This window comes from Macaca nemestrina, chromosome 8 (genome assembly GCF_043159975.1).
Source record: "Macaca nemestrina isolate mMacNem1 chromosome 8, mMacNem.hap1, whole genome shotgun sequence".
NCBI lineage: Eukaryota > Metazoa > Chordata > Mammalia > Primates > Cercopithecidae > Macaca > Macaca nemestrina.
The window spans coordinates 20,607,490-20,621,440 of record NC_092132.1 but is presented as its reverse complement, the minus strand read 5'-3'; the positions used below and the strand labels follow the sequence as shown (position 1 = coordinate 20,621,440).

The window sequence follows — 13,951 nt, the reverse complement described above, 5'->3', positions numbered from 1 at the left end:
GCTTACCACGTGTGTTGGTGGCCATGTCAGCCACTTTCTGAAAGGCGTCCAAGAAGGCAGCTGCTGCTACTACTGTTGTCCTAAAATGCAAACAGATAACAAAAGCATGAGGAATGTCTCTCCCTAGCAAATTCATTACTGCTCAAGGCCTAAAACCTCTAAGGAGTACATGTAACCTTCCTCCAGAAATAACTCAACTGAGCATGGACAATCATTGGCTTGTTGAACCCACTTTTTCCCAAGTACTCCACTCGAATAACATCCAGTTCATTTGGTGCTAAACGCTAGTAGCCCTTCCCATTCCATTTCATCTGACTGTATATAAAACCATTACCAGGGCCAGGTGTGGTGGCTCACCCCTGTATTCCTGGCACTTTGGGAGGCTGAGGGAGGTGGATCACTTGAGATCGGGAGTTCAAGACCAACCTAGCCAAGATGGTGAAACCCCGTGTCTACTAAAAATACAAAAAATTAGCCAGGCATGGTGGCACGCACCTATAATCCCAGCTACTTGGGAGGCTGAGGCAGGAGAATCACTTGAGCCCAGGAGGCAGAGGTTGCAGTGAGCCGAGATCACGACACTGCACTCCAGCCTAGGTGACAGAGCAAGACTCTGTCTCAAAAAACAAACAAACAAACAAAAAAACCTATCACCAGGCAAAATTTTCTACAGGAGGAAAACAGGCATTTCTACCTAAAAGAAAAAATAAAACATTAAAAAATAGAAGCGGTAGAGGTGAAATTAATTTTGGAGTAGGAAAGCAATATATACATATACACATCAGTTGGGGGAAGGAATCTGGAAGACAGATCATGTAGTTCAAACAGTTCGTTTTTAGGAATAGGAAAACGGAGGCCACAAATACAAGGCCACAAACACAGCCCTAGTTCATACCAGAGCTGGGCCAAGTATCCCAGCCTCATGACTCACAGGCTTAGGCTTGACTCACTATAAAACAAGATCCTGGCAGTGTGACTTTTCTCCCTAGATCCTGGTTATAATGAAACTGAGATACTACTGTTTCAACCGAATCTGCCAAATTCCTACAAGTTGAGAATGAGGAGAAGGTACTATAGTCATTTATGTCCTAGAAATTATTCTGGGCTCTTCATATTTTTTTGGACACAAGATGCTCTGAGCCCTCTGTGGTCTACTGGTTCCAAGAGTCATGATCTAAGGCACCATTCAGTGTAGTCAACACTCCAAGCCAGGGCCATGGCTTCCACACAAACAAGTCCTAGAACTTGAATTCAAGGACTTTACAATCAAACTGGTAACTAAGTATTAGTTTTCAAGTATTTCTTATATAACTCCAGTCTTTATTGAGTGTTCCTAACAATGCAAACTTGCTGAAGGAAGAATAACAATAAGGACTTGAAAGGGAAGATTTCAAAATAGAGAAAAATGAAACCAGCTGTAGTGGCTCATGCCTGTAATCCCAGCACTTTGGAAAGCTGAGGTGGGAGGATCACTTGAGCTCAGGAGTTTAAGACCAGCCTGGGCAACATACTAAGACTCCATCTCTACAAAAAAAAAAAAAAAAAAAAGTGTTTTTAAATTAGCCAGGCACAGTGGTGCATGTCTGTAGTCCCAGCTACTCAGGAGGCTGAGGCGGGATGACCACTTGAATCCAGGAGGTCAAGGGTGCAGTGAGCCATGGCTGCACCACTGTACTCCAGCCTAGGTGACACAGCAATACCCTCTCTCAAAAAGAAAAAGAAAAAAGAAAGAAAAAGGGAAAGGAATGGCCTTTAAACATCAGCAACAGTAGCTTTGAAACAAAAGGTTCCTGGAAGGTGCTGGAAGTAGATCCTGGGAAAATCTAGGCAACAGTCCCTTAGAGCCAAACTTCAGAATGAGGCCTGTTATTTTCCAGTAGAGCAAGAAAACATTCTGCTCAACATTTTTAAAAACAATGACATACACATACAGAAAACCACTTTGAAGCATATTTTTTAAAGAGTTGACATCAAACACAAACCCTGGAAAAATTAGCTTTATCAAACATCTTGGGATTTATAAATAGCTGGTTCTGATTTACAATTAATATCTGACACAATGGCTGGATTTATTCTCATCCAACTCAACGCCAATCATCCAAATTTAATGAACCAGCTGTAGAGGTGTCTTGTGTATTACACGGTCACCAGGGCTCCACTGAAAATTAGGATGGTGATCAATTTCGAGGCTTTTAAATGGCAGTCATATTTCACTGTCTGACATAGTCACAAGACATCTCGGCCCTCTCTGATGGGGCAGAGCAAACTTGTAACCAACAGAAACACAAAGGAGTGATTCAGCTTAAATATACCAAGGCGTCTATGCCTCTTCTGCGATCTAAACTTCATCCTTTCTCTAATACACAAAATTAAACCATGTGCATGAGGCCTCTATATTGCTCTCAGTCCTGTACTATTAGTTTAACAAAATAATAAAGAAATGGTCCCTGCCTTCAGGACAAAATATTGTTTAATAATATAAAATGTATCCTGCACCAATAGGGATAAGTTAAGATTACTTTAAATTTTACTTAATATGTTTAAGACAGCTGATCCGTTCATTACTTTAAGCTTCAAGATCCTTACTGACAAAAGGGGAAGACAACAATTTTCTTGGTCTACCCTGAAAGCCTGCCAGACAGTTAAATGAGGCTGAATCTTAAAAAAGTAGAGGGAAATATATTTAAATGTTTTACTGTATTACTACAGGAGGAGACCTCCCACAGGATGGAGATGAAGTTACCTAAAATAAATGGTAATCATGGCAGACATGGAGGTGGGAGTAGATACAGCTAAATAAGGTGAGGCTGGTGAAGGACTCAGGTGAGGAGCCCTGAATCCTGAGCAGGGGAGGTGGTATCTGATCCAGCAGAAAGTGATTACAAGCGCTTAAACAGGGCTTAAGTACAGGACTTGACAACTGGGGAAGGTGCGGTATTCCAAGTTCATTGTCCGTCTGAGGCTCCAGTTCATGGATAGAAATCCCAGGCCCCAAACAAAACTGAAGGAATAAAAGAAAAAAGACGCACCCTTCCCGAGTTCTTTAGTCTATAGGGCGCCATGGACCCTCCAGTCCTATGGCTAACACTCTGGGCAGTGACCCCTGGTGTCCACAGGCAAAGGCCCGAGAGCATCACATCACCCCCTCCCACCTCTCTGTCGTCCACATGGCTATTCATCCTGGAAAACCCCTGCCTGGCCTGCTCTCTCTGAACCTTTATCTTCCTCCATCCAAACCAGCCAATGTCATCCCCTAAATGCCGTGAACCAGGACCATCAAAATAATTCCTTTTTAAAATGTCCTGTCCTTCATGAAGCACCCACTAAGTGTAATTGCATCCCTTCACCACAATGATTTAAAAGGGTAGAGCTTTAACAAGAAGATGCCGACATATTTTCTATTTCATGTCACATGATACGTGAACAAGCACGAGACTAGGCGATCACAGCCCCTTAGAGCTCAGCACTGGATCCTGTTTAGGCAGCTTTACGGAGGCATAATTTACATACCATAAAATACACCCTTTTTCAGGGTATGAGTCAATGATTTTTAGTAAATTTGGAGTTGTTCAACCATTACCACAATCCAATTATAGAACATTTCCACCAACCCAAAAGATCCATCTTACCCACTTGTCACTCTCCTTCTTCACCCTGTCCCCAGGCAACCACTGATTGACATCACTCTATAGATATGCTTTTGATAGATATTTCATGTAAATGGAATTATACAATAGTCAACACAAGGTTTTATTTTATTTTGTTATTTTATTTTATTTTAGATGGCGTCTTGCTCTTGTCGCCCAGGCTGCAGTGCAATGGCATGATCTCGGTTCACTGCAACCTCCGCCTCCCAGGTTCAAGCGATTTTCCTGCTTCAGCCTCCCAAGTAGCTGGGATTACATGCACCCGTCACCATGCCCAGCTAATTTTTGTATTTTTAGTAGAGACGGGGTTTTGCCATGTTGGCCAGTCTGGTCTCGAACTCCTGACCTCGTGACCCGCCTACCTCAGTCTCCCAAAGTGCTGGGGTTACAGGCATGAGCCACCACACCAGTTTTAAATTCTAATGTGGAGTTAAAAAAAACCAACACAAGGTTTTAAACTCTGTATGTGGAGAGGCAGTAAGCAGAATGGAGGAGAACATGGACTCAAGCCTGAGAGCCAAATCCTTGCTCCGCCATTTACTAGTGATGTGACTATGGATAAGTTATTTAACTTTCCTGTGCCTCAGTTTCCTCATCAGTAAAATGGGGATAATAATAGCATGTACCTCATGGGGTTATGAGATTTAAACAAGTTAACAAATGCCTGGCACATAGCGAGCAACACAGAAACGTTACCTGTTGCTACCTTACATCCAGTACTTACCTCATTTGACTCTCAAAATTCCTATGGAAGGAGGCAAAGCAGACATGAATGAGTCCCATTTTACATATGGGAATCAGGGCCCAGGATATATGGCTACAGGTGATCATGCTCCAATCAGAACCCACCGCATGCTTCCCTATCTGTAGCACTTCCTGAATCAACCCTAATCAATCTGCATTTTGGTCTGTCCCACTCCATCCTTGTCTGAGGATGTTGTCCTTTTCCTGTAGAACACATGCTTCTACTTACCGAAGCTGGGACTGCAGCTTTCCTGCTTTGTTTATGAAATCTTCCCAAACTGGATAGCTCCCCTGCGACAAATCAAAGATATCAGTAAGTCACACTGCGACAGACATCTGATTACTACATTAACAGAACACCCAATTCCAATCATGCAGGGAACAATCTGTGTATGTTCTCTTCCTTTGCAGGTCTGCGATATGTTTCCTGGATTCTATATACATGTATTGGCTCAGGAATCAGTTTAGAATGTGCTCAGTTCCTGTAATCTTGTAAATACTACAAACATCAACTGAACTAGTTTGGCAGAACCTCACACATACACTTTTGAGTTGTTAGATGGTGGATCCAAATTTAAGGTGTACAGAACATGTAAGGCTCCACCCTGAACCACCTGCTCATGCAACATGGCCCTGGCTGTTCTCCCCCTTGCCCCAAACAGCACAAAGGAGGGAACCGGAGTGATTAGGGCGCTTCCCCAGGACAGGTGGTTACAGAAAGCATTAATTAGACTATCAGACTCTCAAGGTTGGAAAGTTACCTAATGCAGCAGCTCATCTGATGGCTTAAGCCCAACACCTAGGGACAGCATAGCAACAGGTGGTTCCCCAACACACTTCAGCTAGCAGGGAACTCATCACCTTCCCAGGGTAGCCCATTATCAGCCACCCTGTCCTTGATGTTTATGTAGTTCTAGCTGTAACCTTCTGGGAGCCCTCAGTTAAGATCAATAATCCTGCTTCCACATGAAGTCTTTTCAAAATTCATTTTCACATCCAACCCCATTTCTCCCCGGGACCCTGCTTCACACCCCGACAGCATCCCAGAAACACTCATCGTGTCTCTCTACTCTTCCTCTAAGTATGGTGCACAGACACAAACTCAAATCTGCAGGTGCAAGTCCGACAGGGCAAAGCAGAGCGGGGACCGACATCTCCCTTCCTACACATGTTAAATTTATATCAAGATCAAACAGCCCACCAACCAAGAGGTGACTCAAAATCAACCCAGAAAAGGTGAAACAATGGGCTGAGAAGTGGTATGTGGCATTGATCATTTAAGTACAGAACTAAGGGCCGGGCGCTGTGGCTTACAGCTGTAATTCCAACACTTTGGGAGGCCAAGGTGGGTGGACCGCTTGAGGCCAGGAGATCGAGATCCTCCTGGCCAACGTGGTGAAACCTAGTCTCTACCAAAAATACAAAAATTAGCCAGGCATGGCGGCGCATGCCTGTAGTCCCAGCTACTCAGGAGGCTAAGGCATGAGAATCACTTGAGCCTGGGAGACAGAGGTTACGGTGAGCTGAGATCACACCACTGCACTCCAGCCTGGGCAACAGAGCAAGACTCTGTCTCAAAAAACAAAATAAAATTAAATTAAATTAAATTAAATAAAACAAAACAAAACTAAGACTAAACAACTGGGGATTATGTTTTCAGAATAGAGTGTAAATGTTATGAACCTTGACAAGGTAAAAACAATATATGCTACCTCTTGGTTTTCTTGTTAAGGAAAGGAGGAAGAAATTATAATGAGGTTAATCAACTCATCTTTCATTACAGAAGCCCAATCAAAACTGTTTAAAAATGCAACCCAGCTAAAACATAACAGTTTTACCTTCCTAATGGTATTAATCATCATTTTTTCTTACCCTTAGAGCAGATTCTCAGCCTCAACACTACGGACATTTGGGGCCAGAAAATTCTTTGTCTTGGGGGCTGTCCTGCACATTTAAGATGTTTAGCAGTATCCCTATCTTCCATTGACTAGATGCCGGTGTTCCCCCACCCCCTATTTGGGACAATCAAAAATGAGACATTGCCAGATGGCCCCTAGGGGACAAAATCACGCCCAGTCAAGAACCACTGCTTTAAGGCACATCTGAGAAATCAATTTAAAGAAAGTGGTGAAGAACCAATTATAGTATTACTTCACTTCAGTTTCATTTTCTTCTGCTAAATAAGTACAACCAAGTATGTTTTTTCAAAAGATCATGCATAGCACTCATTATAACAAGGAACACCTTGTTATAGAATTGCCTATTTATATACTTCTGTAGCTGTCAATTCTGTCTGAAAACGTACATAATCTGGAAAATTGTCTACAAAATATTAAAACAGGTTACTTCTGGGAGTTAAAATCTGGACCAATGTGTTGCTTTCTCCTTTGTACTTTCCTTTATGGCTAGAGTCTTGTGAGTTTTCTTTATAAGGGTCATGTATCATTTTAATGAAAACAATAAAGTCACTACATTTTTTAAAACTTCAGATCAAATTAGAGGTTCTGGTAACAACAGCACCATGAATTTACAATCCACCCAAACTCTAAAGTCTGTTTCACACATGCTGCTAGATTACATCCATCAGTTCTGCCTTCATGCATTTGAGACCTGCTTGGCCCAAGTGCAGGTTTCTGGATTTATTCCTCTAAGTGGCAATTCGCCCCTACGGAAAACTAAGTTACAGCTGGGCAAGAATCCTGGCTGGCTGGCTCCTGGCAGAGGCCCTTTGGCAGCTACACCTGAGCTACTGTCAACCAACACCTGTGTGAGGGTCTTGTCTCCCCCCCCCCCCCCCCCGCCCCCCTCCCACCGACATCGCCTCCATCCCCAGTGTGTGCCCTGGGAGTTACTTCCACCCAAGAGCAAAACTGTATATTAACTTATGTCAAATGAAAACTTGTGAGAGCTCAGGCTATCATTGAAGGCCCATCAAGACATAGTGGAAACTCCAATTATGATACCCAACATACATATCATTTTTTTAATCCAGTCCAGATAAGTACACCCTTTGTACACCTATATCCAATTAAAGAGATAAGGGCCAAGATCAGAGTCCTCAGGATGGCCACTGGAGATCTCTGTCCAGAGGGACAGCAGTTGGCACCTCTAAGAACACAAAGGCTCAAGCAACCAATAGCAGCTTCATCTGACCATTCCTTCTCTTTCTGAGCCACAAGACATGACGAAAAGCTTTCGGAGAAATCTGAGCACATTCAGAAACACTGCTCACCTACTTCTAGGCAAAGGTGCCACCATCTCTCAGCTACACAAGGAAGAAGGACCAGGGAGCCAGACTCTCCTCTCTCAAACACCAACCACTCCCATTCAGGGAGGCCTGGAGAAATATTATTAAGATGATCAAAGTATTTCTTAAGAAAAAGGTGGGCCGGGGCAGTGGCTCACACCTGTAATCCTAGCACTTTGGGAAGCCGAGGCAGGAGGATCACTTGAGCCCAGGAGTTCGAGACCAGCCTGGATAACATGGCGAGACCCAATCTCTAAAACAAACAAACAAACAAACAAACAAACAAACAAAAAACCCAGGCCAGTCACAGTGGCTCACACCTGTAATCCCAGCATTTTGGGAGGCTGAGGAAAGTGGATCAGGAGGTCAGGAGTTCAAGACCAGCCTGGCCAAGATGGTGAAACCCATCTCTACTAAAAATACAAAAATTAGCTGGGCGTGATAGCAGGCACCTGTAATCCCAGTTACTCGAGAGGGTGAAGCAGAGAATTGCTTGAACCCCGGAAGCAGGGGTTGCAGTGAGCTGAGATCACACCATTGCACTCTGGCCTGGGCGAAAGAGCGAGACTCCATCTCAACAGAAAAAAAAAAACCTAGCTGGGTGCTGTGGCACATGCCTGTAGTCCCAGCTACTCAGGAGGCTGAGGTGGGAGAATTGCTTGAGTCCGGAAGATCGAGGATGCAGTGAGCTGTGATTGTGCCACCGCACTCCAGCCTGGGCAACAGAGCAAGACCCTGTCTCAAAGTAAAAAAGTCAAAGGAAAAGGTGAGGCATGTTAATTGAGAACATGCAGAACAGACCAGTGGTCTGGGCAGGGAGCACTGGGTCCTGAGGTCTAGTCACAGCCCTGCCAGTCATGGACTAGGGGAAATCATTTCACCTCTCAGGGATCATTCCCTTAAAATGATGATAACCAAAACAAATAATTCCATCACCATGACCAACACCACCAATTACTGAACACTGAAAGAATGAAGGAGATGAATAAAGAAGGCAAGTACAGAAGCCCAATCTTTTGGATTGAACTCTAGCTCTCCCATTTGCTATGCGACACTGGGCAAGTCATTTGACCTCTGAGTGGGTTTCAGTCACGTCTTCACGGGGCTGGGATGAGGAACGGATGAGGTCATATACAGAAAGTGTTCGGTGCAGTGCCCAGCACAGTGGAAGTGCTCAACAAACATTTGATATGAGGGATCCAAGTGGCCATAGGCTCTGAGTAATCTCCTTTAGGATGTGTGGGGGACAAACCGTAAAGTCTCTCTAAGTCAGACTGTCCATCCAGACTGGAACCCCCCTTTCTGAGTCCTCGGGGTAGAACCAGCCAATGTGGGAAGTGTCTGCACCTCCCTATTAGGGAACCATGGTTAGGCAGAAACAGACCAAGGCAAGGGCAGGTGGGTGTTCAGTGCCAGACGATTTCTCTGCTGCTGCTAAGCAAATGGTAGGGTGGAGTACTCAACCCCGAGGTGAGTATGCCTGAAAAAAGATGACTACTCAAACCACTGAAGAAACTTCTTATCTGCCCCCCCGTGGAGCATCACTTCAGTCTTTACCAAATTAGCAACAAAAGGAGGGGTCACCTTTCTAGTCGAGGGGTACAGCTAACAGCTCCCTGCCTACGAACACCCACCCAGCCAGAAGGTTGCCCAAAGCAGCTTGTTCCTGACTTAATGATACTTGACAGTCTATCAGAGAAAGTCAGGCCCACCTGTTTTAGGCAATATATAATTTAATAGATTCTAAAAAAAGAAAAAAAATCAACCTCTAAGAACGGAAGACAAAAACCTCCTTGTTGAGAAATGAAAAAAAAAGTGAGTAAATGTTATTAACATGTAAAGGCAAGGTGATGTTGGGTTGTTCCAGATATTTTTGTAAGTTTCTTTCAAGGAAAAAAGAAGTTTCTACCCACCTGAGAGCAGTTTTACTATAATAATTCAAGCTTAGTGGAAGTAAGAAAGGAGGAAGGAGGTAACTGTAGAAAGATGGAAAGGCAGCAGAGACAAAGTCCTGCCTTTTGGACAGCAAGACTACACAAAGGAGACCATGCTCAAGTTTCGAAAGAAACCCGCAACCCGAGACACTGGAAGCTCTCAGAGCCTTTCAGGAAGCAATTCCCCAACTGTCCTTGGTTTTTGCATCTGCATCCACCGACCAAGAAGTCCCCAGAAAGTTCATTCCTGAGGTTGCTGGCTGAGCTCTGTCCACATTTGAGGAAATTCCTCGGAATGCACTCCCAGAGCCGTGAAAACGATTCCACACAGACCCCGCTGTGGATTTCACCCGAGAACACACAAAGGCTTCACAACGATCCAGACAGACCCAAATCAAAGAAAACAAAACTCCCACTGCACCCCGGCTTCTGCCAAGTCCAAAGTCACGAGGCAAAACGAGAAGATGCTCCTCCTCCAGGAGCCCCCTGAATGTCTTCAGAGAGGAGAGCAGGGAGTTTCTGGAGCCCTTGGCAGTGCGTTGGTTGAAAATACAACTCAGATTACGCTGGGTTCTAAGAAAGGAGAAGGCCCCTATTAAAGAGACGTAAGAGAAAGCCAGTTTGTTTACACGCGTACAAAGAGGACTCCCTCCATCAAACTGCATGGCAGTCTCACTTCCTTGGGTGAGAGATGGGGCTTCCCTGAATGCATGATCTCACCCACGCTCCCCACACACAGCACACCCTGTGGCTGCTTCTCTTCAAACCTCCAGGGGGATTCAGCAATCTTGAAAACTCCTATTCGGCCATCACTACCCAGCTGTGACACCTCTTCTGGAACATTCTCTGACACACCCCCTTCCCACCTACCCTCTGGGTTAGCTGCGCCTACTCCCCAACTTATCACATCATACAGTTTGCTGTCTATGAGCCTAAGGGCTTCCCCTCTGGACTGTGGGACAAGGACAGAGAAATGAAGGGAGGAAGGAAAAGTACTTCTGGTAGGGGGTGCAGCTGACACAAAAGGAGGCAGGGGACACCGACCAGCTCTCTCCAAGAGACACTGGAGTGGCACATTTATGCTGGCCACTCCTCCAGGCAGAACATGGGCAAAGTGGCCCAGGTGGGCAAGGGCAGCCTTCCAGGACAAGACCCAGGGTGGGGTCTTGGCACAGTCAAGGAAGACCAGGGTGGCCTTCATTCAGTGAGTGACATAAATTCCAGACCAGCCAGGTGATGGGAGAACCTGGCTAACGGTCACATACCTGGCATCACTCTGGTTCCTGGGGGAAAGAGGAAAATAATGAAGTCACTTTCTTACTTTTTAGGAAAAAAGGCCTCCTAAATGTCCTTCAACTGAGGAGTTTGGTGGCCACCTAAACAAATCCACAAGTTGGCCTCCCCACCCCACCCTCAAAGTGGAGCTTGGGAGACACCCCCGAGTGCCTCTCCTCATCTTCCTCCCCTTCCTCCACTTTCCCTAGAGCCAGGACCCACGGCAAGCCATTTGCCTGACACAAGCAAGGCACAGCAGTCGGCCAACAGCCATTCTGGCTTCTGGTCGTTTGGCTTCGTTTTGTGTTGTATTAAACAGAGGCCCAGGACGGCATCCCACACACGGTGCAGAGAATAACTGTGTGTAACTCATCGGCACGGCTGGTGACCGGTGCTCCATAAATAATGCAGCAACTGCCTCTCCCAGCCCAGCCCCACCGGGACAGCTGAGGAAATTCGACACCACATGGCCACACAAGGAACAGAGAGGGGCTGGGAACTGTGGCTGCCAGAGAAAGGACAACTTGGAGGAGCCACAGAGCTAGGGAGGACTCACATGAGGAGGAGGAATTCAGTTCAGGGGAGAGTCAAGTAGGAACCAGAAGGGCAGAGGCTCTAGAGAGTGGGGTTCCACCTCAAAGGCCTTTGTTCTGCCCAAAAGGTGCCAGACAGAGGCTGGTTCACCAGTGGATCTGGCTGAGAAATCAAGCCGTGGGGTATATGACCAGCCAGGTAACTTCCCAAGTATCTCTGTTCACCTTGACAAGCATCACTGTCATCACCATCATCATGAAGCGTCACCACTTTCTAAAGAGTTGCCAGGCGCCAGGTATATATATTGGCCCTTCCCAAGCTGTAATTTACAAATCCATCACCTGGGGAGCTTGCAGCCAGGCAGGTTCTGATTTGCTTGGTCAAGGCGGGGCCGTTTAATCTGAGAGGTGCTGCTGCTCCTGGTCCACAGACCACTCTCTAAGAAGCCCAACTTGACCTGCATTCTCACTGCATCCTCACAGCAGCCCAGGCAGGCAGGTACTGCTGTTATTTTAGAGCTGAGGAAACTGACGTCCAGAGAGGTTGGAGCAGAGAGCTCCAGGTTGCAATTGGATGCCAGATCTGACTTTGCAGCCCAAGTGTTCCCTGATTCTGGGAAGTGCAAGTAACCACATGAACAGAGCCAGCCTCCTCCAGCCCAGCCCAGCCCAGCCCAGCCCAGTCCCAGGGCTGCAAAGAGTGGCTTAGACAGCAGGTTGGGTCGCGCTTTCTATGTGGGTCCTTTAGGAGCCCAGACAAGGTAGAGCAGAAGAGGACAAGGGTGCCCTGCACACATGGCACCTGATTACAACTGCAGATGGCCCAGAGGGATTGTAATGTCACCCTAGAAATGGTCAGGACCCCCAACCACATAAAAAAGAAAGCACGAGGCTGGGCACAGTGCCTCACTCCTGTACTCCTAGCACTTTGGAAGGCTGAGGCAGATGGATCACCCGAGCTCAGGAGTTCGAGACCAGCCTGGGGAACATGGCAAAACCCCATCTCTACTAAAAATACAAAAAATTAGTGCGGCATGGTGGCACACCTCTGTAATCCCAGTTACTCAGGAGGCTAAGGCATGAAAATCGCTAAAGCCCAGGAGGCAAAGGTTACAATGAGCTGAGATCACGCTACTGCACTCCAGCCTAGGCGACAGAACGAGGCTGTCTCAGGAAAAAAAAAAGAAAAAAGGAAGAAAGAAAACACAAAACACACAACAAAGAGAAATGTCTTGGGTAGAAAAATGCCTGGTAGAAACGCACAGAGAGGTTCACAGCTGTTGGCACCTGTGGTATGATTATGGATAATTTTATCCCATCTTGGTTTTCTGTGAACACACAAACTGATCTTCTTCTACCAGGAGATCAATAGAGTCAATCTGGGAGGGGCTCTTAAATCTCCAGCTGCCACAGCCACCCCTGCCGCCATGACCCCTTCCCAGGTCTGCAGAGACCTCAGCAGGGCGAGTGTGAGGAACATAGCCAACAGCATCCTTCCTCTTCTTCCGCTGGGTATACCCTGGATGAGCTCAGCCTTCAGGTTACCCTGAAGCTGCTTTACGCAGCTTCCAGAGGAGGCTGGCACCTTCTGACCTACGCAGCAGTGGCTCTGGCCTCCCTGCTTCCTTAAGCATGAGGCAGGAATCCACTCAGCTTCCAGAAGTGGGCGTGTGGGATGACAGAAAGGACCCGTGAATGCCTGTCATAGCTTTGTCCCCAAAACCACCCTTCCCCACCCAATCCTGCGAGATGAAGGGCTCCTAAGATCCTCAGATGAAAGGCACTGGGTAAGCCCATCCATCATAAATACCATTCCTGGGCTTTTATTCTCTGATTGGGCTTGCCTAATCCACTAATTATCCCTGTCCATCAAGCGGATGACAGCCTTGGGGATAATCAATGGTTGCTTCCTCGCCCGCCCACCCTCACCCACTTGCCCAAGCACAAGAGCAATAAACATGCCTATGAAAAGGAAGACTGAACCACAAAAGGTGCTCCCTCCATCCATCCATCCATCTCCCCTCGCAAACTTCTCCACTTGTAACTATTAACACCCTAACCAAACAAATCAAGGATATCAAGCTGTTTTCTGACATCTGGGTGTCTCCACTTAAAATAAAAAGAACCAAACAAATATGTCAACCGTATCTTCCAAGTCATTTTATTTCTTAAGTTCTCCACCAGGAAGTATTCCTTTCTGTATCCTGAGCTGTCCAACAGGGGAGCTCTACATGAGGTTATTTAAAGTATGATTAGGCCAGGCGCGGTGGCTCACGCCTGTAATCCCAACACTTTGGGAGGCCGAGACGGGTGGATCCCAAGGTCAGGAGATCAAGACCATCCTGACTAACACGGTGAAACCCCGTTTCTACTAAAAAATACAAAAAACTAGCCGGACGAGGTGGCGGGCACCTGTAGTCCCAGCTACTCAGGAGGCTGAGGCAGGAGAATGGCATAAACCCGGGAGGCAGAGCTTGCAGTGAGCTGAGATCAGGCCACTGTACTCCAGCCTGGGTGACAGAGCGAGACTCCATCTCAAAAAAAAATAAAAAAAAGTATGATTAAATAAAA

At 46.2% G+C, this 13,951-nt stretch overlaps 1 protein-coding gene across 4 annotated transcripts in view; it reads right to left on the bottom strand.

The window, feature by feature from the left end:
* LOC105468472 (MTSS I-BAR domain containing 1) overlaps positions 1–13,951 on the bottom strand; it is a 183,434-nt gene that overhangs the window by 152,194 nt on the left and 17,289 nt on the right. For all 4 annotated transcript variants that reach the window (XM_011718665.2, XM_011718663.2, XM_071067842.1 and 1 more), the window contains exons 2-3: positions 4,621–4,682; positions 7–80 (exon numbers count right to left, since the gene is read on the bottom strand). In XM_011718665.2, the coding sequence (XP_011716967.1) occupies positions 7–80; positions 4,621–4,682 (136 nt within the window). The remainder of the gene's footprint in view (positions 1–6; positions 81–4,620; positions 4,683–13,951) is intronic.